The sequence below is a fragment of the Ambystoma mexicanum genome, chromosome 11 (assembly GCF_040938575.1).
Source record: "Ambystoma mexicanum isolate Mex_15411 chromosome 11, UKY_AmexF1_1, whole genome shotgun sequence".
Classification (NCBI taxonomy): Eukaryota; Metazoa; Chordata; class Amphibia; order Caudata; family Ambystomatidae; genus Ambystoma; species Ambystoma mexicanum.
In genome coordinates this window covers 1,272,755,017-1,272,778,066 of record NC_090934.1, presented here as the reverse complement: position 1 = coordinate 1,272,778,066, position 23,050 = coordinate 1,272,755,017, and the positions used below count along the sequence as shown (strand labels likewise).

General features: G+C 47.5%; 1 protein-coding gene across 1 annotated transcript in view; it reads left to right on the top strand.

Annotated features, from left to right (window-relative positions):
* The window catches only part of TSPAN3 (tetraspanin 3), a 102,485-nt gene extending 88,912 nt beyond the window's left edge, over positions 1–13,573 (top strand). The window contains exon 7 of the mRNA XM_069624740.1: positions 12,598–13,573. Within this exon, the coding sequence (XP_069480841.1) occupies positions 12,598–12,690 (93 nt within the window). The 3' untranslated portion in view covers positions 12,691–13,573. The remainder of the gene's footprint in view (positions 1–12,597) is intronic.
* Positions 13,574–23,050: the final 9,477 nt, after the last annotated feature.

The window sequence follows — 23,050 nt, the reverse complement described above, 5'->3', positions numbered from 1 at the left end:
GAAGGCCGAGCACCCGGCGAAGCTCCTGGAGAGGCCCCGGTCGAGCTCTAAGGCAGAGGAGGAGCGTGGCAGTGCCCCCTCCCTCAAGGATAAGGCGGTGAGCGCACCTAAGGTGGTGAAGGCCTTGATCCATCCGACCAAGCCCTCTATCGAAACGGTTGCGGCGGCCCTGGCCCAGCCTGTGGAGGCTGCACCAGTGGTGGCGACCTCGGGGCCCAGAATCTCCCTGCCTCCTCGGAGGGAGTCTTCTTTTGTGCCCATCGATAGGACCCCCGTGAAACCCTCCGTGGGGAAGAAGGGGGGGCAGGGCGTCGTCGTAGATTCGGCCTCAACCTCAGAAGAGGAGCTGATCGAGGTCTTAAGCCACGGCCTAGGCGTGGAACAAGACCAGCCCGTCGGAATGGGCCCCGACGCAGGTGACGACGACATCGTCGAGGATACCGACGGGGCCCCTGCTCGCCCGTCGGATTCCCCTCTGCCAGCGCCGCGAGACAACTCGGCGGCCATTTTGTTGGCCATACAGTCCTTATGCCCTGAGATAAGGACGAGGCTACCGTTACCGACGGAGGAACCTCTCCCGTCGGGGGATCCAGAACCGGGACCTTCTGGTGTTCCCCCTACCAAGAAAAGAAGGATCCATCCTCCACCTCCTTTTCAACCGTCGCGCCCCGTCCAGCCCTCCTCCCTGTCCACCCGAGGGGATGATACGGGGACTGACACGGCGGCGACGGGTACGGACGACGAGGCATACGACGAGGATTTTCCGTCGTCGCCTCCCACCAGGGCTTCTCCGCCCGACGAGATCGGATCTTTCCACTCCATGATCTCCAGGGCTTCCGAGCTTTTCCAACTCTGCCCTGAGGAGAAGAAAAAGGAAGGCTTCCTTTATCAGCGGCGCGAGGCCAAGAGGAAGACGGTCCTCGCAGTGCCTCTGTTGGACGACATTTGGGATGAGGGCCTTTCCCTCCTCAAGAACCCTTCCACGACGCCAGCTAGAAGAGACCGGTACGAGAAGAAGTACCGGGTCCCGGACACGGCCCCCCTGTGCCTCCGGGCGCAGCCCACCCCGGACTCCGTCGTCTCCGCGGCAGCCAGGAAGAAAGCGGGGGGGGGTGCGGCCTCCACATCGACTTCCCCGCCGGACGGCGAGGGAAAGAAATTGGATACTATGGGACGTAGAGTCATCTCGTCGGCAGCGACGACGATTAAAGCGGCCAACGCCTTGGCTATCGTGGCCCGCTACGACAGGGAGCTCTGGTACAAGATGGCTCCCCTGCTGGATTTTCTGCCGGACAAGAGGGCGGAGGCCCTTGAGATCCTCCAGGAGGGTGAAGTGGCTTCGGACCACGCCATCACCGTGGCGACGGACATCGCCGACGCGGGGTTCCGCCAGCTGGGCAACGGCGTTTGCCTTCGACGTCGTGGATGGCTCAAAGCTACGGACTTTCGGCAGGACGTCCAGACCAGAGTCCTGGACATGCCCTTCGACGGGAACAACCTGTTTGGGAAGACGGTGGACGATTCCCTCCAGGCCATCAAGGCGGATACTGAGACGGCCCGGGCCCTTGGAGTCCTGCAGCAACGACGGACGCCCTTTCGGAGCGGCGGAGGCAAGGGCGCCTCCAAAGGTTCCGGCGGCGGTTTCTCTTCCTACCGTCAAGCGGCCCGCTCGTCGTCGCAAGAGGCCTGCAGAGGACGAGGCAAGTCTAGCGGACCCCGCCGTCGTCGCCAAGGAGGTCAAGGCGGCAAGGCCGCGTCCAAGCAGGATTGAACCGGCCGTGGGGTCGGGCCCCCACCGAAGCACCCCGGTGGGAGGCCGGCTGGCGGGCTTCGTCAGCGTGTGGGAGTCCATCTCCACCGACCGTTGGGTGCTGGACGCCCTGGCCCGGGGCCACGCGCTCGAGTTTCAAAGAAGGTGCCCGCGCGTCCCCCCCGTGGCCAGGAAAGAACTTCACGTCCCTCAACTTCTCCTGGAGGTAAAGGCGATGCTCAGAAAGGGCGCCATCGAACTCGTCCCAAAGAGGCTTCGGGGCTCCGGAGTCTACTCGCGATACTTCCTCGTCAAGAAGAAGACGGGAGGATGGCGCCCCATCCTAGACCTGCGACGGCTGAACAAGTTCATCAAGGCGCAGAAGTTCCGGATGGTCACCCTACAGCACGTCTTGGGTCAACTGGAGGAAGGAGACTTCCTATCGTCGTTGGATTTGGAGGATGCCTACTTCCACATTCCAATCCTAAAGGGGCACCGAAAATTCCTCAGGTTCGTGGTACAAGGGCGTCATTACCAGTTCAAAGCCCTTCCCTTCGGACTACGGTCGGCACCCAGGGTATTCACCAAGTGCCTCGCACCGGTGGCGGCGCAGTTGCGCCGCGAGGGGATCCACGTCTACCCCTACCTGGACGACTGGCTCATCCGCGCCAAGACGAAGGAGCTCGCCGTGGTCCACACAGCAAGGACCGTCCAACTCCTCACGGACCTGGGATTCTCCGTGAACTACGCCAAATCCCACCTGGTGCCCGCGCAAGTCGCACTGTTTCTGGGAGCGAGGCTCGACACAGTGTCCCTTCTGGCCTCCCCGTCGGAGGAGAGGACCAGGACCATCTTGGGCAAGGTGCAACGGATGTTGGTGGCCGACGCGGCCAAAGTGAGATCCATCAAGTCCCTCCTCGGGATGATGTCTTCCTGCATCTACCTCATTCCCATGTGCAGGCTCCGGATGCGCCCGTTGCAAGAATTCCTGGATGCGCGCTGGATCCAGACGACGGGCAGCTTCGAAGAAAGGATCAAGCTCGACGAGAGTTTCCGACGAGCGATACGGTGGTGGGGCACCCGCGCGCATCTGACGGCGGGCATGGACTTCCAGACCCCAGCCCACCAGGAGACTGACCACGGATGCCTCCCTGGAAGGGTGGGGAGCGCACACCGAAAATCTGCACGCGAGGGGACTCTGGCTCCCGACGGAGAAGTCCCTGCATATCAACGTCCTGGAGCTCCGTGCAGTGTTTTGGGCCCTCAGGTCCTTCCTTCCGTCCCTGAAGGGCAAGGTGGTGAGGATCTTCACCGACAACACCACCACCATGTTTTACATCAGGAAACAGGGCGGAACCAGGTCCCCAGCGCTGTCCAAGGAGGCGCAGGACTTGTGGCATTGGGCCGTCGCCCAAGGGATTTTTCTGGTGCCGTTTCATCTGGCAGGGATAAAAAACACCATCGCCGACTCACTCAGCAGGGAGCTGCGCTCGTGCCACGAGTGGGAACTACGGCAGGATCTGGTGGATCGCCTCTTCCGACGGTGGGGCACACCCCAGGTCGACCTGTTCGCGACGAACACCAAGTGCCGGAGGTTCGCCAGCAGGTTTCCCCAGACGAGGAGCATGGGCGATGCTTTCTCGTTCCCCTGGGAGGGCCTGTTCCTCTACGCGTTCCCTCCCTTGCCTCTGCTAATCCGGCTCGTCAACCAGCTCAAGAGGTCACGGTGCAGGATGATCCTCGTCGCACCTGCGTGGCCGAGGCAGATATGGTTCCCGGACCTTCTGGACTTGTCAGCGTCCCCGCCGATCAAGCTGCCGGCGGACGCGGATCTACTCTCCAGGGAAGGAGGCGCCATCCTCCACCACGACCCGAAGTCGCTGAACTTGCAGGCCTGGCTCCTGCAGCGCTAGAGTTTGGAGGATACGACATACCGGCCGATTGCAGAGAGGTTCTTGCAAAGGCCAGGGCGTCCTCGACTCTTAAATGCTACGGACACAAATGGAAGAGGTTCTCTGTCTGGTGCCACGCACAGAAGATTAACCCTCTTCGGATTACGGCTCCCCAAGTACTGCCGTACCTGCTGACGCTGGCCAAAGCTGGACTGGCACACGCGTCCATCAAGATTCATCTTGCTGCGATCTCCCGATACACCAGAACCACGGGTCGGACGTCCTTGTGGTCTCATCGTCTGGTGAAAGAGTTCATGAAGGGACTATTCAGATCGTTCCCGCCGGTGAAGGCTCCGGCCCCGGCGTGGGAGCTCAACGTGGTGCTGACCAAGCTCATGGGACCTCCGTTCGAGCCTCTGCACTCGGCCCCGTTGAAGTTTCTATCGTGGAAAACACCTTTTCTTGTGGCCATCACCTCCGCACGACGAGTGGGAGAGATCCAGGCCCTTTCCTGCAAGGCCCCGTACTTGACTTTCCACGACACCAGGGTAGTGCTCAGGACGCACCCCTCCTTCATGCCCAAGGTACCGTCGGACTTCCATCTCAACGAACCCTTGGTGTTACCTGTGTTCTTCCCGTCGCCTTCGTCGCCGGCTGAGAGGACTTTGCACTCGCTGGATGTAGCTAGAGCGCTGAAGTTCTATGTGGACCGCACGAAGGGTTTTCGGAAGACGTCACAACTCTTTGTGAACTTTGGACCTGTCAATCAGGGGAAGGCTCTCTCGAAGGCTTCCATCTCCAGATGGCTCTCCGGCTGCATCATGTACTGTCACCGGTTGGCAAACCGACCGCTGCCTGGCCGTCCGAGAGCCCATTCCACCAGAGCGATCGCAGCTACCACGGCGTTCCTATCTGGTGTGCCCCTGCTGGACATATGCAGAGCTGCTACGTGGAGGTCGACGCACACCTTCACGAAATTCTACTGCGTCGACCGGGATTCCAGGGAGGAGTCCAGGGTCGGCCAAGCAGTGCTGCGCAACCTGTTCGCCTGAGGTGGGCCTGGTGAGGAGGTAAGATGCTTAATGTTGAGTTGATGTGTTGCTTAATGTTGAGCCTTTGCCACCTCCCGTGGTTGTGCATGTGTGTACTGCTATGTATTCTTTATTCATGAGCATGTGAATCCATGCCAGACCCCATGCTGGAGAAGGAACAAGTTACTTACCTGTAACTGTTGTTCTCCAGCGTGGGTCTGGCATGGATTCACATGCGAACCCTCCCACCTACCCCTCTGCGGCTCTTCACTTGGTCATACTGCCACTTCACGTGCTTCCAAATCTGAAGATGGCTGCCAGAGGCGGTGCTTAGGTAGAGGGCAGTCATTGGCTGTGGTCAGTATGACGCAGAGACCAGTGATTGGTTATTGCTACGAAAGACAGATCAGAAACGAAACTGATACTGGTTTTTTCTTTACCGAGGATTCCCAGCCTGACGACGGGGAATATTCATGAGCATGTGAATCCATGCCAGACCCACGCTGGAGAACAACAGTTACAGGTAAGTAACTTGTTCCTTACCTTTCTGGTAAAAAAAAGTTGGCCTAGATGCAAAAGATGCCAACAATCTCAGACCCATCACTAACTCTAATTTCCTGCTCAAGATTCTGGATAAGGCGCAATTACAGGCACATCTGCACTCCGCATCTATATTCCACCTTAAATGATCTGGATTTAGAGCTAATCATAGTACGGAGACTTCTCTGATAAATTTGCAAACCAACATGCTCTAGATGGTGGACAAGGGGAAATGCTGTGTTCTTGTCCTCTGATGTATCTTCAGCCTTTGATCTTTTGGGTCACGGGCACCTGCTTCACACATTTTCAGACCTAGGGCAATGTGACCAGCAGGCTACTGGTTGGATTAAATCATTTCTTTCTGACAGTCATCTGTTTGTTAGGAAAATTCTACCTCTCAATCGGCCCCCATTACTTGTGGTGTCTCAACCGCTTTGTTCAATCGCTGTCAGACCGCTCTGTGACTTGTTAGAATCCCTTTTACAAACTATGCTGATGAATCAGCTGATCCTGGAGTGGGGGGGTCATGACAGACACAGGCAACCTGAATTCCATCTATGGGGTCATTATGGATGACAAGAAATTGGCTCTGTCTGAATGGAGCGACAACGGAACTATTAATATTTTGGCAACCCATTGGCAAGAGCTAAATTAGGACAGGAGTACAAGTGTCAAGATGAACTGCAGCATCCGGGTGGTGGACAAAGTAAAGACTCTTGGGGTGTGCTTTAATTCATCTATTAGTGCAGAAGGGCACATTTTTCTAATTGTCCTTCTTATCTGAAACTCCTGAGGAACATCAAGCCTTTCATCACCGAAGCAAATTGCTCCTCATTTGCAAATGCAATAATCCTTTCACGTTTGGATTGATTGCAATGCTTTACAAGGGGCGGGCTAGCACTAAATGGATGAAGCAACTTCAGACACTCCAGAACAATGCTAGGTTAAAGGCATTCCAAGACGGGAACATATCACCAGCGGAAGACCATCAGTACATTGGCTCTCCATTCCCGCTGGGATGCTCTTTAAGAAATCCTCTCTGGCATGTAACTGCTTATATGGTAGGGTTTATTGTATAAACCTAAACGTGATTGCAGGTCGGACAATCTCATGACTGATTTTTCATCATAGTCTACAAGGGTCCGAGGCCTTTGTTCGCCTTTTCCCATTGATCTACTCTGGCACTGCATAATTGAGAATGGGTGCCCGGAACGAGTGTTGAAGTTGCTCAATTACTATGAGTTTATAGGCTTCTTCTGTTGGCATTGGCAAACATCTCCAGGACCCCTTCTTTCGGTAGTAATACTTCAGATGATTGTTAGCACAAAAGGGCGCCACCAAGTGTGTGCACGATGCGGGAAAACTGATTGGTCATTCTGGTTGCCATTTGTAACGGCTCAAGCAACGTTTCAGTTCTTAAACTTGAATCATTGATTCCTAGCAATAGTTGCGAAACTTCGTGAAGTACAAGTTTAGTCAATACGTAACATACTTAGGCAGACCTGCCACCTTGTATTTTATGTCCTTTAGGCAAGGTTTTTATGAAATCATTCTTTATATGTACCCTTTGTAAATGAACCATTAGTCAATGGAAACCATTTACATTTTTATACTTTCGTGATTGCACCATTTATTTATTTTGACTGTGTCCGCTTTGTTGCTTTCTGTAGTACTTTTGAAAGCGGCCTATTCATTGGTCTATAAAAGGTGACTCGACACTTGTTTTCTTTTATATGATGTTAGTAACCCGTTCCACAGGCTATACCAGGGGGCAACGGGACGTAAAGCCCATGGAAGGGGGTTCAACGGCATTAGCACCTCGGGTTGCTAATACAGTAACCCGAGTGGGGGGGGGGGGAGAGAGTCTTTTCTATGAATAAATGAATGGGACACCTTGCAGCATCCCGTTCAATCATAGAAAATACTGTTCCATGATGGCAGCCACGGAGATGGAAGGCAGGGCTCCTTAAGGAGCCCCTCTTCCATTTCCATGGTGGATGGCAAATGGAGAGAAGCTGCGGCGGGCGCTGCCGCAATGATCAGGTAAGTAGGGTTTGGGAAGGAGGGGGATATACAAAAAAGGAGGGTCGGGAGAAGATGGTGAGGTGAACATGGAGGTGGGGGAAGCAGCCTGCAGGTTCCATGGAATGCGAGTTGAGATTAGCGGTTTCAGGCCGCAATCCACGGAACCGGATTGGGTTTGCCTCCCGCCCTGTGTGCTATTGCATCTTAGAACCCTGGGAGGTTGAATAACCCTTCCCCACTGGTCCATATACAGGCTATACGTGCCAGTATGTGCTCAGTTTTCATATAGCCTGCACCTTTAACCTCTGCTTTCTTTTTTCAGCTCGGAAAGCCATGCATGAACATTGCTTCACTCCCCTCTAGTGATCTCATTTAAAATGCCATTTTCCAACAAATGCCGTCCTTTTTGGTTTTGGCTCATTTTGGTGGTGTAACCACCAAAACATTGCTACTGTGAAGAAAAAAAGAAAACTGAAGGAGTTCAGAAACCGTGTATGGCATTGGCATGGCAACTTTCCAATGCTTGGAGATGAAATGGCCAAAGCATCCGCCAGGCCTTCTCCCGTTCGCTCACGTCTGCCCGCCTTCTGCTGTTGCCCGGGAGCTGTGTGATCCTCTGAAGGTGGTGCAAAATAAATGCACAAAACTAGATGGCAGATATATTTTTACTTGTATGCACCAATCCTTTTTTGTCAGCTCAACTCCTGTCAAACTATGTTTAAAGTCTGCCGCAGTGTGATCCGTTATCTGCTCTCTGCCCGCTTTAGTAAAAGAGAGGGCCTCCCAAAGAGAGGCACCTGAGGAAGGGCCGCTGGGAGGTCTGCTTTTAGCTCTACTACTGCCGTAGTAGAAGTTGCTCTCTCATTTCAGCAGCTTGTGAAGTGGCAAGCCTGTGACTGACTATTGGGCGAAGTTTGCCAGCCATTTGCATGAACCGGGAGCAAAATGACTGCAGTTCTAGTGTGACTGAACTGCCAATGGAGTGAGAGGAACTTGCGCAGCGTAGGAGCAAGCTCGCTGCTGAAAAAAGACGCCACTACCTGGATACGGGGCTTCACATCAGCCTGATCACCCAACCAAGCAACCTTCAAGTAGGTGGTGTTTCAGGCCCTCTTTCGACTGGCCGTCCAGTGATAAGGGGTCTATGAACGCTCTGTCACCTCTGGATGGCATGCACCCAGCAGCATGGTTGACAACAGCACAGGAGCGCTAACACTTATGGCGAGGTGGCCAAAAAAGCCACTTGCCCCCTTAATAGTACAGCACAGAGACCCGGGATACCATTCTCTTCTAACACACGACACTCCATTAAATGCAGTTTCCATAAACCATATACTAAATGCGACTGGGAACCACACATTAGCAAGTGGTGGGGGCTGATTACTACGATAACTGTCCAGTAAGCACACGCGAAAATAGCTGGAGAAGTGTCATTGAGCGGATTTGCAAGCTCATTGTGGGCTGCATCTACCCTTTAGCGCCGTCAGCTGGTGCCAATTCATTAGCTACGGGCACAGTTTATACCCCGACTTAAGCTTCCTGGGGACATGCTCGCACGCCAGGACACGATGGCAAGCTGTTAAGGAGGTTTCCAGGGGAGGAAAGTGGGGTGGGTGCAACCCGTTGCACAAGGGGTGGAGGTTACTAGTCTGTGCAGCATGTGGAAACACCGGGGTATCCACATTGTAAAGCACATGGCAAAGCCATGCTTTTCCCAATCTCCAGTGTATCGCTAAAGTACTTGAACATGACGGAACTAGCGAAACCATGATATAAAATGACTTTATGCACGCAGCAGTCAACGGTCAATTCAGCACCGTCCATTGTAGGGATGAGAAAGAGGACCAGCCCTGTGCTTTTGGTTTAAAGTTTCTGATGGGATTATTTTCCATCTAGAAATGTAAATACGTCTGTTTGTTAATCATGAAAAGCTACACAGATGTGTTCTGTTTAATTATTCATCATTGCTCCAGGGCGAAAACAGGGTTTACACAACCACAAGAATTACAAATAAATGTCAAAAAGGCACAGTGAAAAGGTTATTTGCCCAGGATCGCACGTGTTGAAGCCTAGATTTGAGACCAGTCTGCAATTTAAGCACTTGACTGCATATCTCCTCATTTAATGTTTGTCATTTAAGAATACTGTTACTGAACGGATCTGTTTGCTAGTGTTTCAACCGTTCCTTAAAGAAACAGCTTGAAAGTATACAAATGCATAGGGAACGTGATCAGCAAGACAGTATCATTGTAATGCATTGCATTACTTTTCCCCAACTAAGGGACAGAATATTTCAATGCAAATGTACAATCAACACTTAAAGCCCCAAATCAAATATTAGGAAGATGGCTTTGCCAGTTAATCAGGCTCGTACTGGCCATAGGGCGAATAGAGAATTCAAAATGTTAGTGTGGGCCAACTTTTGTTGGCCCATGTGGGAGGGGAGGGGAAGGAAAGAAGAAACACGTAGTTGATTGCTCATTGGCAAGCATAGCTGGTGTGGGGGCGGGAGGGGGGATTTTCAACAAATGGAGAGGACCTTGAGCCTAGGGAGGAGGGGCAGGCAGCAACTGCCATATTGCCAGTCAGCCCAGAGACGGATCCCTCCCTGCATCACTGCTTTGATGAGCACCAATACCAAAGCTATCGGAAGCCCATCCTTCAGAGTTGCGAGGGCATCACGGTTTACCAGAGCTGGGACCAAGCCTGTGTAGCGCAATAGCTGCAACAAGTCTCCTATACCGGAAGTGAGCTAAAACAGCACCTCTACTATAAGGGATGCCAGGGTAGTCGGCCCCAGAGTTAGCAGAGCAGGCTCTTTGTACCAAAGATGGGAAGGACCCATGCACCCAGGGCATTTTAAGACCAGATTGTACCCAGACAAAACGCTAGAATGCCCAAGATTATAAAATTGTTGCAATAGCCGCAAAAGCTTGTTTTATTAACTTCGAATTTTAAATAAAAGCACGTGTGTGTATATAGGGAATGCACAGCCATGTGATGCTGGCTGGGAGTTTTTCCGGGAGTCTTTTCTCTCTACCCTGCCATGCAGGTTCCCCTCTTCTCTCTAACCCCCACCCTTAATTGCACCACACCTTACCGTCTCTCCCTACCCCCCCCCTCTTCTCTTCCTTCCTCTCGCTCGCTTTGTTACCCTCACTCTTTCTTGCTAATATTTCCTCTTACTCATTATCGATGGCACCCTCTATAAATCGCTTCCTCTGTTGCTCTATATCCCCATCTCATTCTGTTGAATGCCTGCACCCCTTATCAAATCCTCCTTTCAAACTTTGCACTCTCCTCTTTGCACCCTGGGAAATGCATAATGCAAAGGATAGTAAACGTCAAAACTATTGGTATTACCAATGCTTGCTACGTTTGTTACTTTAAATTAATGACCAGAACAATGTACTATAAATAAGCATAAAATATTTTTCATGTTTTTGTACCCTTAAATATTCTGCATGGAATATAAATCCCCCCCCACCCCCCAATAATCTAAAACATGTATGTAAAAAAAATAAAAAGAAAAAAATCGGTTTCAAATAGCCTTCTAGACCTCGCCCTCGGCCGTAGCATCGTTTTGGGCCCTCATACCTCATTAAAGGCCGGAGGGTATGGCCCTCCTGCGAGGTCTATAAAGCTAATAGTGGAAACTGGTTAGCATTACAGTGCCTTTTGTTGTGCGATGGTAGGCACAATAAATATTTCAGCATTTGTTGAGGATCGTTGCTTCCCACAAGCCCTTTCTCGAGTTTCCTTGGCCTCATTCCGAGAGGTTGCTGGGCTGCAGCTTCACTATTAATGGTTCTTGAATTCCACTGTCTTCATGTTAACCCCCGTTAGGATTTCTTAATGTTGCAGAAGAGGGCTTGAATGTGCAGCTGCAGGAGCAGAGCTCCTCTGTGCTTTCCATGCCGATCTACTTATTTCTATTTTCCGATTTCTTGCATTACTTCACCTGTCCCTCTCTGAATTATTTCAGAGCATCGATTCCAAACTTCTGGGGGTGCAGTGAAGAGCGAGAAGGTGTACCTGTCCAATTAATCCTGCCATAACTGCAAACGTGCAACAATTCCAACGGAGCATTCCTGAAAGTGATTTGCACTCTTCCAAGAGCTGGCCATTTTACGGATCACTTTACACCTGGTTGCGTTCAGGGGACAAACCTCACTCTCATTAACTGTGGGTAACTCCCAGTTTGAAGGTTTGTTTGCCAGTTCACCTTTTTCCTAACTTGGCGGTTAATCCACCCTTGCGATACCAGGCCCTCTTTTGCTTGTGGGCTCTTAAAGGTGGCAACCAGAGAGTTGCTGGTGCCTTACTTTTCTCTGAGCGATCCTGGGGTCTCGTGCCTGTGCCACAGAAATCGGGCTTTGTGTGTACCTTGGCGCCCCTGTTGGCTAATGGCAGGCCTCTTTATCCCCCAGTGGTAACGCATGAATTGGCATTCTTGGTATACAGTTGTGAATCAAAGTTCTCAGAACTCCTTATACAGTGCTACGCTCGCTCTGCTTGTGTGAAGATGATGGTGGTTTTCAGCTACTCGAGCTCCTACAACTTCTTTCCTGTGACCGTTTCATAGATCATCATGCTCTGGTCCCATTGCTATGCTATCTAGGTTCTGTGAGCCCCATTTCAGTGTCTTGGGAAGTAACTGGGCCCAATAGCGGTAGAAACCGACTGGTAATGTGTAAAGATTAGCCTAAGAGTGTACCTGTTTTAGTTATGGTTCGAGTAAACCTCGCAAAACAAATTCTACAAGAAAACGTGCAGAGAAGTCTCATGTTTTATGATGAATTAAAAAAAGGCTTTGGCAGGTGACCTTAAACATTGAAACCCACTCTACTTTACAACAAATCCTTTTCTATTGCATTTAAAAGTAACGGCTGTACTGTTTTATGGCGTCTGCTCGTTTGGGTGAAGATAAACTATAACATGACTGGTATGCAGAGGTAGCGTTATAAATGGGGAAATTGAGGAGAGGGAAACGCCGGTTTACCACTACATGCATTGCTTAATTGCTCCAGGAATCTGTGGTGGCTATCAGCAGTTGGTCTGAATGGGTGCCATGGAGGCTGTGTGTTAGGATTACAAAAGGACCGCGTTTTGTTGCTGTGAGGATTGCAACTTCTGTTAAACGCATGACTTGTACGTCTAAGAATTGTGGCTACCGGAGTGCATTTATTTAATGGCTATAGGCCATTCACACACCCAGTCCCTTTGCCCCGGCAGCAGCCTGCATTAAGAAGAAAATAACCCTAATATCGTGCCTGTCTATTGCCCACTATACCTTACTGACCTCCTTACAATGAATGTAGATGTTGCCTGTACTGAAATATTTCTCTTTTCTCCCCAGCTTTTAGGAATGCTTTGTGCCTGCATAGTGTTGTGCAGACGGAGTCGGGATCCAGCCTATGAACTGCTCATCACTGGAGGGACCTATGCATAGAGGATTCTTTACTCTTCTTTCTTGGTTTCTGGAAAGCGAAGAGGGCTGGCCTACTGTAGCTTCCCTTTGTGTAGGCCAAATGCTGAAGCCCGCTGTACCCGCTTTGGCATAGAGGTCACTTTTACTGGTAATGGTCAACCTGCAGTTCCATGCTCCCATATATAAATGGCCTGGGATTTTTATTTTCGTCAATAGAGCAATTGTAACATAGATGTTAGCGTAGCTTTTCTAATTCCAGAGCCAATATGCAAAAGATCACATGGTACATATGAAGGGGTCGAAAGCGGGTCACTTATTGCAAAGGTATCTCTAAGCATTAACTATGTGATTCTTCAAGGTATGTCAATTTTTCAACTGTAAAATGAGCACCTTTTTTTAAAATTTATTTGGCCAGTACTGCCAGGAAAAACGCCAAGCCAGCATTAATAAAAATACAAAAGAGAATGTTGCATTCATGGGTATCTGTTGCCCAACAAAATGAGGGAAGGGAGGAATGATAATAAAAAGGGGGAGGGAGATTAAGGACTATCCAGTGAAGGCGAATAATCCCGTTTGATGTGATTGCTGACACCCAAAAATAGTTGGAAACCAATCATGTGGCTTTGAGAGTTTTGGGCATCAAAGGATGCATTTTCCGACTTTTTAGTGTTTGTAAAATACAACTGGCTTTTCAAGACTATAATGTATGCACTACTGTTCTATATTTAATTGTTTAGTTCTATTTTTGTTTTTCTGTCTAGCACCGTTTTGAGTGGAATTTGTTTTATTGTAGATCTTTCAAATGATTTAAGAATAATGTAGCCTGTGTGAAACGGCGAGTAGTGTGTGGAAGTGTCCCCATTTGTAAATAGTAAACCAAATCAATAAATCTCTGTACACCCTACTTTGACTGCTCTGGTACTTTCGGGGTGTTGTGGTGCTGAACTTCATTATTTCATGGAATTGAAAAGCTTTCCTTAAACCGAAAGATGGAAAAACACCAGCATAAATGGCAATGGAAATCTAAGTTTATAGGAACTAGCTACACAGCTCTCCCTGACTTTCCTCGGTGATCTTAAATTCAATCTTGCCATTGATCTAGTTGTTTTGACACCCCATAGGTCACACATGGTTACTTTTAAAAGGAATGCAAGGTGGCTAATTTCATGTTGCCTTGTTGGAGGGGGCAGTGAACTAACTATGTTGATGACCAATATCAAAGGTCTTTGAATCATTCGACAAAGATGTCATAACTCTGTACTTTTTAATCATCTGTCAGCAATTGTGACATATCTTTATAAGAATGACCAACAATATCTCCACCCTTTTGAGGTTCAGTGCAAATTATTTATTTTTGTTGTTGGTCTAATCCGATTTCCTTCGACTGCATAAGTGTACTTGGTGTTTACAATAGCTTGAGACCAACATTCTTGTGCTGCTTGCATCATGCAGATCCTTCAAAAAGTCCCATCTAAAAAAGGTAAAATAAAAGCAGGGCACTTGTAGACAGAGGGAAGTAGTCGACCAGTGAAGCACACATTCTCATGCAAGTCAACGCTGGTGGTGAACCTAAACATTAGCTGCAATACAGAGAAAGGTAGCTTTTCCCAGAGTTCACTGGTAAAGAATGTTATGTGCTGGTGGATCCTTTTTGAATTATTCAGACTTTTACAACTGATTGTATTTTGAAACTTCCATTACAGACCATTGATAGATTAAATGTTGCACAAAGCACCAATTTGTTTACCCATAAAACCAGTCTTTAAAATCATTGATTAGTGTAGTAGAAAATGAGCTGATGCATAGAATTGTAGACCTTATTTGCGGAGAATGAATTTTTGACTAGCAGAAGGGCAAGCACTGATAATTTAAGAATGACACAATCTGTTATTAGAGGGCTGAGCCCTTGGAGTGACTGGAGGGGGAGAACAAGTAAAATGGATTGCTTGGGCCATTTTCCTAAAACGGCTGCTAAAGTGCAGAAGTGAAATTACAGACCTTATCTGGTGGACGGGAAGCTGAGTTTCAAGTTTTTATTTTTTTTAGCTAGCCTAGAGAATGTCGTATCGGTCTTAAGCTTCCATCTTTTTTTCTTTAAACGTATTGTTCATGTATTATTGCTATTCTTAGCCCACCATGCCCTGCCCCCCATTTCCTGGATGTTTTGTATGGAATTAAATGGGGAGTTGTAATGCAATGTTACTGTGGATTATTTTATGGGTTTTCCTGAATAAAGTCTGTTTGTGAAGACCAATCACATTTTTATCGCATAATCAGTTGAATCCAGTAGTTCATTAGTCGGTGGTAGAAGGGCTTGCAGTCAAATTTGTTTTAGAATTAAGGTGAACGTCTTTGGTTAAGGTAGAACCTCATGATTCTTTGTTTTTTCGCTGTTCGTTCAAAGTTCACAAATCTGCAACGGATTTTGGCAGAATGTCTAGTGTTGGTGTTTGCTCCCTCGGGTGAATACATATTCTGCAGTTATTAATCTTATAGCCAACACTATGAAAGAAAAGATGTGTAAATTGAAAGCCTGGGATAATTGTAGCCCGAATGTAATGGCACGTATACACCTGAACAGTCTTATGTGACCATTCACCCATGACGAGGGTATGAAACAGTCCATTTCTGCAGGTCAAAACACTTAATGCTAGCTAAAGGCTACCTGCTTGGCATAAGCTTGTTATAAGCCATTAAGTGGAGGCAAAGTTCGTGCTAATTATGCAGCCCTATTTATGCAAAGTTTTCGACATTACTTCTACCTGCATAGACCACCGCCACTTTGCCTAAACTCTGGACATGCTACATAGATGCGTCAATCAAGCGGCAAGAGTATCAACTTTAACTGAGTGAACAATTTGACTTTATACATGATAACATATGGCACATAAATTCACCATACTAATATGACCAAAAAAAGTGAGTGGTATTTTTTTTGGTGATAAGTAGAACATTATAAGCCAATACTTGCTTGACAGAAAATATATGGTGCTCTGTGTCCTATCACTCGTGACCGTGATTATAAATGCATTGCCATTATCTAGATTTTCTTCAGGGCAGGCAGAATCGCAACAAATCTTTTTTTTTAACACTGCATCCAGTGGCTGACCAATTTAACCAATAGCGGCTGCACTGAAGAAATATTTTAAACTGCTTTGTCCAAAGTTCAGAAAACAAGTCCAGAACAACCTTTGGCCCCCACATGAAGTTTGATGAGGTTTCTCTTTTTAAATGCATTACATGTGGGTAATTCAGGATTCAGATGCATCATTTGGCCAAGACTTCCCTTCGTTAGGTGGGACAGAAGAGTTTTGAAGTTTATAGCTGGTTGTGTGCAAATATGCATTTTGGTCCAGTTACTAAGTGAAACTGTGATGTTAGAAAGAGCAAATTTAATATTATTTAGATAGAAGTGATTTGTAAAAGCACGTTAAGGGCTATGACTAGTTTGCAAACCCAACACCAGTGAAGAGTTTATAGAGACTGATGTCATTTTGCAATGCAAGCAGAATGAGCAGACCCCAGAGCGCAACCTTTAACTCGAGACTGGACCCTAGCTTAAAAAGTGGGCTGACAGTGAAGGTAGAGGTCTGGGACTGTGGAGGCTTCTCTTGCGAATGAATGTCCCTGCTTGGTTGTCCAAAGCCTTGGGGGTAGTGGAAGCAACACTGCACACCCAGTGACCTCACAGGAAGTGATGTCACCTTTCCATTGGGGTTACATACAGAGTTCACATTGTAGAGGTTAAAGCAACTTAAGTTCACACTTAATAAAATAATTACGAAAGCAGACAAACGCCTATTCTAGTTACAACCCTATTTGAACCTTCATATAACACCCAACTGAACAATCATTGGCAGGCCACTGCCTTCATGTGCTTTTTATCTCCATAGGACCAGTTACTGCTGTCTTATCGTTTTGCCTCATAGGGCAGTTAGTTGTTATATGCTTATTGTACCCCGCACCCACAGGGTACTGTCCAAAAATGGCAAGTGGAGCCTATAATATGTGGATTCTAACTTTATATACCTAATAATAGTCTCAGATACAAGGTATGCCTTGGGTAAGGTGCAGCCTGTGTGGCGGGTCTGAAGTAGTACATGGACTATCAGATGACTTGTTCCAGGATGGTTTATCTGGAATGCATGACAGACTGACAGGCCCATTAGTTATTCAGATAGGCAAGGATCACCAGAAGAAATAGGGAACGTTAGCCGTTATAAAATTTATTTTAATAAAGAAGTCTCCTGTCCAAAACTATACTAACTGACCCTACTACTATGTAAACTAACTTGGGTTCGGAGAATGACTCCCTCCTTATGAGGTTCCGTCTTGTATCAGTCTATAGCTTAGTGTAGAATTCATAAGGTATCTTCTCATTACTTCTACAATCAGTCTCTGTAATTCTTCAAATGGTGGTGTGAATCTTCCTCTTCCCGTAGTTCTTTCCTTTATGAGTTTCTTATAACCTACCCTTTTGATTAAGATTCTTCATATATTCTTGACGGTCTTACTGCTCTGGGTTGTCTACAACTTTTGGTTGGTTAGTTTAATCAGATTGATCTCTCCAACCTTTTATCTGTTGTACTATGTACTTCTCTTCCCTTTTTTCCTCTTTATAGTCATGACTTGGGGCCTTTATCCCTTTTGGTAGGGGTGTATACCCCTCTTTATTACAGTTCAGGTTGGCCCTGGAATCTGTGATATTGCTGATACCTGTTTTCCTGATGGTAATATTACTGGCTTTTCTCTCTGAATAGGCTGTTCCTTTGTGTTATCCCTCTTTAAATTCACTTTAGAGGTTTTTTTTCCCCCCCTTTCCCAAGGTTTTGTAACAAGTTCTTTTATTTTGGTTCTCAATGTTTTGCTCTCTCAGCGTATACTTTAAATCACTTGGTTTCAGGATTAACTTCGTTTTGTGACTAACACGGAGACTAGGCTGTGCATATATTGGTTCCCTCGTCAAGGCCACCTGAGACACCTGTTCTCCCAGTTACCTTCGTCTTTGAAGGGGAAAGTCTTCTGCAGTCTGGTGCCTCGGAACCATTTGTTTTCAACAGCCACTATCTTCACTACGTCGCTGTCTGTGGTCTCTCCTCTGTCTCGTCTCTGCTTGGTAACCCTGTGTTTGGACACCTTGCAACTTCTCGTTCACGACGGCATCGGTGAAGTTTGTCAGACCAGTGCTTCCCCCTCTGGTCCTCTTAGTGGTTTTGCAACCACCATTCCAGGGCTTCTGCCTGACTGGATTCTCGTTCTGCGGCTATGCCGTGGCTCTGGTTTTCTGTTCCGTGCAGCAGTGCGAATTCACAACTCGCAGGTTTTCTCCACTCTCCTTACTGCAGGTGTCACATAGCTTGGGAGTGCCCCGGCTGCCTGCCTCTCGCTCATCGAGGTTCGGTTAATCAATGTACTCCTCTCAGTAGATTGGTTATTCGTATTTAAAGGGACATTCCCTTTCAGTGCGATAATGGTATCTCTGCAGAGTTTTCTCGTCCCAGTCGTTATGAAAAAAGGTTTGATTAGTGGGAGGTTCCCATGGGGACCATAAGTTGTGGAACTTGTCAGTTTCTTCCAGTGAGGTCCCACTTGCCTCTATGCCTAGGGAGGGTATTGCAGAGTGGGCTCACCTCCCTAACCTCACATGAAGGTGATACCCTTTTGGGGAGAAGAAACAAATTAGCTTGATTTGTTACACCTGTCAAATGTAATGTCCAGATGCTGCCATCATAAGCCATGTGAAGTCTCCCTCAGAAGTGTCCTCTAATGCCACTCATCCCTGGTAGGATCACTATATGCACGGTGTGGCCAGCAAATGCCCAAGGCAGCATCTCAAGCTTCAGAAAGACTTGTGTAATGTCTCCTAGAGTTGCCATATGCAAGGAACTCTCACAGCCAAAGTGTCTCCCTTGTATGCCAAGTGCAGCCTCAATTGACTCTAATATCTGTTAATGTCATATGCCAGTTAAATCGCCATACATCATATTTAAGGTAAAGACTTTCATGTGCAGGTGCTGCCTTACGCAATGTAAAATACTTCAGAAATTACATATATAGTGTGTTAATGTCCGGCTTAGTCGTCATACTAGACTGTCCAGTTGTTGTGATCAGATGTCAAGTGTAGATTCGGTGTCATGCATGTCGTTATGGTGATAATTATCAGAATTGTATACACTGCTTTAAGCCAGTTCCTATTGCCTCCAAGCTCTGTGAAAATATATGCCAGTCTTAACCAAGTTAATGGTTCCGAATTTATCCTTCGATGAAGGGGTATGTCTGCCTTGCCAAGTTTAGAACTTTTGAATGGCAGTATAGACAAATGTCGAGCATGATTGTTTAACTCGTTGAGCAATCAATCCTGAAGATAGGAAGACTATGGTCACCAGAAGTAGGGTGTAGCCACGCATAGCCAGTTACCCAATTCTAAATTGCTCCATGCTATTATATTAGCAAAATATTGTTTCTGTACAAATATGCATAGATCGTCATTGAATACATAGATTGGTTAACTATCCACCCCTATGCAAGTGTTTGGTGCCAGTTATGGGAACTGCTTTTTAATTAGAAATGAAATGTAGCTCAAGAGTAATTTTTAGCTTGCCTATGTCACAATGAAATGAATACAAAATCAACCACTAAATGTAACTTGCATAGAAAATGGCAGCAGTAGTGGCACAATGATGGGATGGAAAGACCTCTGCAGCCTAGGTCAGATCTAGAAGGTGAGTGAAAGGCAGCGGAGGGGTACCTGGTGAAGGAGACTCCCCCCTCCACCCCCCCTGCGAGCCGGCACGGCATCCTTAAAGCTAGTGCTGCTGCTGCAGACACCAGAAGGGGTTTGCATTTGGAAAGGGAACCACTAAGCCACCAGAGACATTCTACATTACATAGCTTGCAAGGGGACATCGGCATGGGGGAGAGAATGTTCCCCAGACGGATGAGCTTCTGTGGAATGGGGGGGTGTGACTTGGAAGACTTTGAATGTTCTCATCCCCCGCAGAAATTAGCAGATTGGATTTGCTATGGGAATAGGACTTCTCTGAAACAAATGGTGCAGTTTATGTAACGGGGGAAACTGGGTGTGTGCGTTATCCAGGTGAGGTCAGCAGTGCAGTGAAGATGGACCAAGAGACGAGCAGTTATAAAGGGGCGGCGGAGTGTGGAGAAAGTATTCAAGAAAGGTAGGCTAATGGTAGTAAGTGCAAGGGTACTGTACAGTGAGTGGAACGCCTGTGTAAAGGGTGGCAGCAGTAAGAGTGGAAGTCTTGGTAATAGTGAGAAGAGTGGTTGGGAGAAAAGCAGTAGTGGCAAGCGGAGACTTGGTGAGAGACGGGTAGTCTTAATAGTGAAAGAGCAATGGTAGCAAAGGGAGGAGTAGAAGAGAAGGTGCAGTGGGAGAGTGGGGGAAGAAAACTATTTAAAATTAAATGGTCGAGGCAGGAAGCCAGGGATCGAGGCGGACCTTGAAGTTTCCAATAGTGAGTGCAAGGCACGGTCCCCAACACCAAGCATGGCTAGAGTGGGGACAGCTCGAAACTCCTTGAAGGAATCTGTGAACCTACATTTAGGGTTACCACCCTAGCGTAAAACCGGGAAGTGGTTGGGGTGGTGGAAGCTACTGTTAGGGTCAGTATCCCGAGAGCACGGGACTGCCCTAGGGCCAAACGCCATTACCAGCCAACATACCAGATCAAAAAAACTTTCTTAACAAAGTGGTTGCAAACAGTCTATACCTGTGTCCTAAAACATTTTTTAAAAAACCTTGAATCATCCCAATATTAGAGTGGTTTTTGCCAGTCCTAAGTTTACTCAACAGGCAATCATAGTTGATCTTTGGCAACAACTTCACCTCGGGCCTAATACAAAACTAGTTGTATGCAGCTAGATTGACATGTAATATTCAGTTGTGCTTTCCACTATGTAGTTTTGTAATAAAGCATGGGTACGAGAGGCCCATGTTTACATTCATACAAGGTACTGCCTTACATTGGGGATTTGTAACATTCGGCTCTCCAGATGTTTTGGACTTGGACTACACTGCCCATCACCCCAAGCTATGATCAAGAGCAAGGTATAATGGGAATTGTAGTCCAAAATATCTGGCGAGCCAAAGGTTACAGACCTCTGCTGTAGATAACTACACTGTAGTCACCTACTTTAGTAATAGCAGTCATTACAGTTGTTTTGGAAACACAACCAGGAGTGAAAAAGCTTTATTATAAAATTTCTCCTTATTTGGAGTGCTCATTTTGGGAGTGGACACATTTCAGATTCGCTGATGCATGTATGCTCCCTTTAAAGCAAACCTGTTGAACCTATGCAAACGAACATGCCAGATGTACGTGTGGGTTAAAGTGGGCAAAGTGGAACAAATACCTTGCCCATATAAATACTGCCTGCTGGTATTTAAAATTTTGCATTTGTGCCAAATAAATGTAATGCTGCATAGTATTGCCCAATTGCTTGGATATGATCCTTTTTCTGTGGTATTACTGCTTGAGTACAGAACAAAAAGTTGATGTGCCATTTCCTCCATTTTGCTAAAAGCAAAGCAGTAGAACATCAATACAATGGGACGACCTACAAACAAACGCAGACTCGGACAACAGTACCGCCCTGATTCTCTTTGATCTGTCTGCAGCCTTCGACACTGTCAACCACGCCATCCTCCTAAAGAGACTAGAAGGACTAGGGATAACAGACACTGCCCTACTATGGATCAAATCCTTCTTAGCAAACAGAATAGAAACAATATGGATGAAACCTTGTAAATCCAAACCCAGAGTCTCCACGTGTGGAGTACCACAAGGATCATCCTTCTCTCTGCTTCTATTCAACATCTACATGTACCTATTAATCAAACTCATCCAAAAACACGGCCTCACATGCTACAATTACGCCGACGATACTCAAATCATCTTTAACATACAAGACACCCGAGAAAAACACCACACTAGAGAATTGCCTTTGTGACATATTCAACTGGATGAACCTCAACCATCTCAAAATCAACCCAGGCAAAACGGCAATAATGATTGTTTCAAAAAAGGGAGGGGACGTCCACTACATCCCCTGGCCAAGAGAGCTCGGCACCACACCAGAACCATCAACTGTTAAAAACCTAGGGGTCCTGATGGATAACAATCTCACTCTGGAGCCACAAGTAAACTCGGTAATCAAGAAATGTTTCTTCCTCCTGCGAGCAGCAAAAAGGATCCTACCGTTCTTGTCGTTCGCCAACAAAACACTTACCATCATCGCCCTGATCATGTCCAGAGTAGACTATGCTAATAGCCTATACCTGGGCATGCCGGAAAGACTTCTAAAAAAACTGCAACGCATACAAAATGCAGCAGCCAGACTCCTCAAGCTACCCGGGAGAGAACACTTCACAACCGCGCTAAAAATACTGCACTGGCTACCACTGAAACAATGGATAAAGTTCAAGGCCATGTGCATCACGCACAGAGCAATACACAAGGCGCAGAATTCCTAAGCGACAAACTACTCCTACATCAACCGACAAGAACGCTAAGATCAAGCACTGACATACGCCTGGAACCAAAACCCTAGAACAGAAGAAAACTCAGAGGATCGTCTTTCTCTCACCAGGCACCCAAAACCTGGAATGACCTACCTAAGAATAAACGGAATACAACAAACCACCTAGCATTCAGGAAACTCCTCAAATCATGGCTCTTCAAAGCGTAACCACAACAGAGACGCACTAGAATGCCCAGACATTAAAATAATGATGAAAATAAACTCCAACCTCGGCCACTCTCAAATTGGACCAACGCTCAAACCAAAGAACCAACCACTCGACATAGCATAAGACCTCATGGAAAATAGCCCCAAAAGAAGGCTACAGAGACTGACCACATACCTAGACCCAGCCGAAAGCCCTCAAATGACTCTCCCACTCGTACGTACCGGACTAACATATGCAGACCGGCAGACACACCTAGATAGACGTTGGCCTGTGTCACATCTGGATAGGATTGACTGAAGGATAACATGCACGCGCCTAGAAAAACGTGAATGCTAGCATGTGCCACACTTAGAGTTGTGAACACCAGCCTGCGTGGCGTTCGGATGGAGTTGTGAATGTTAGCATGCCCACACCTGGACTGATCTCTAGCCTGCGCCGCATATAGATAAGTGTGAATGTTGGCATGACTGCACCTGGAGGGAGTCCTAAACCCTGGACTGCGCCGCGTCTAGATGGGAATGTGAAGGCCAACAAGTGCCACACTCGGACAGAACTGTGAATGTTAGCATGGTTAAGGTCAGGTAACCCACTAACCAATATAAGCTCAAGCTCTGCATACTTATCTCACTCAAACTCACACAACCATCTCTCGCACAAGCCGCACGCACT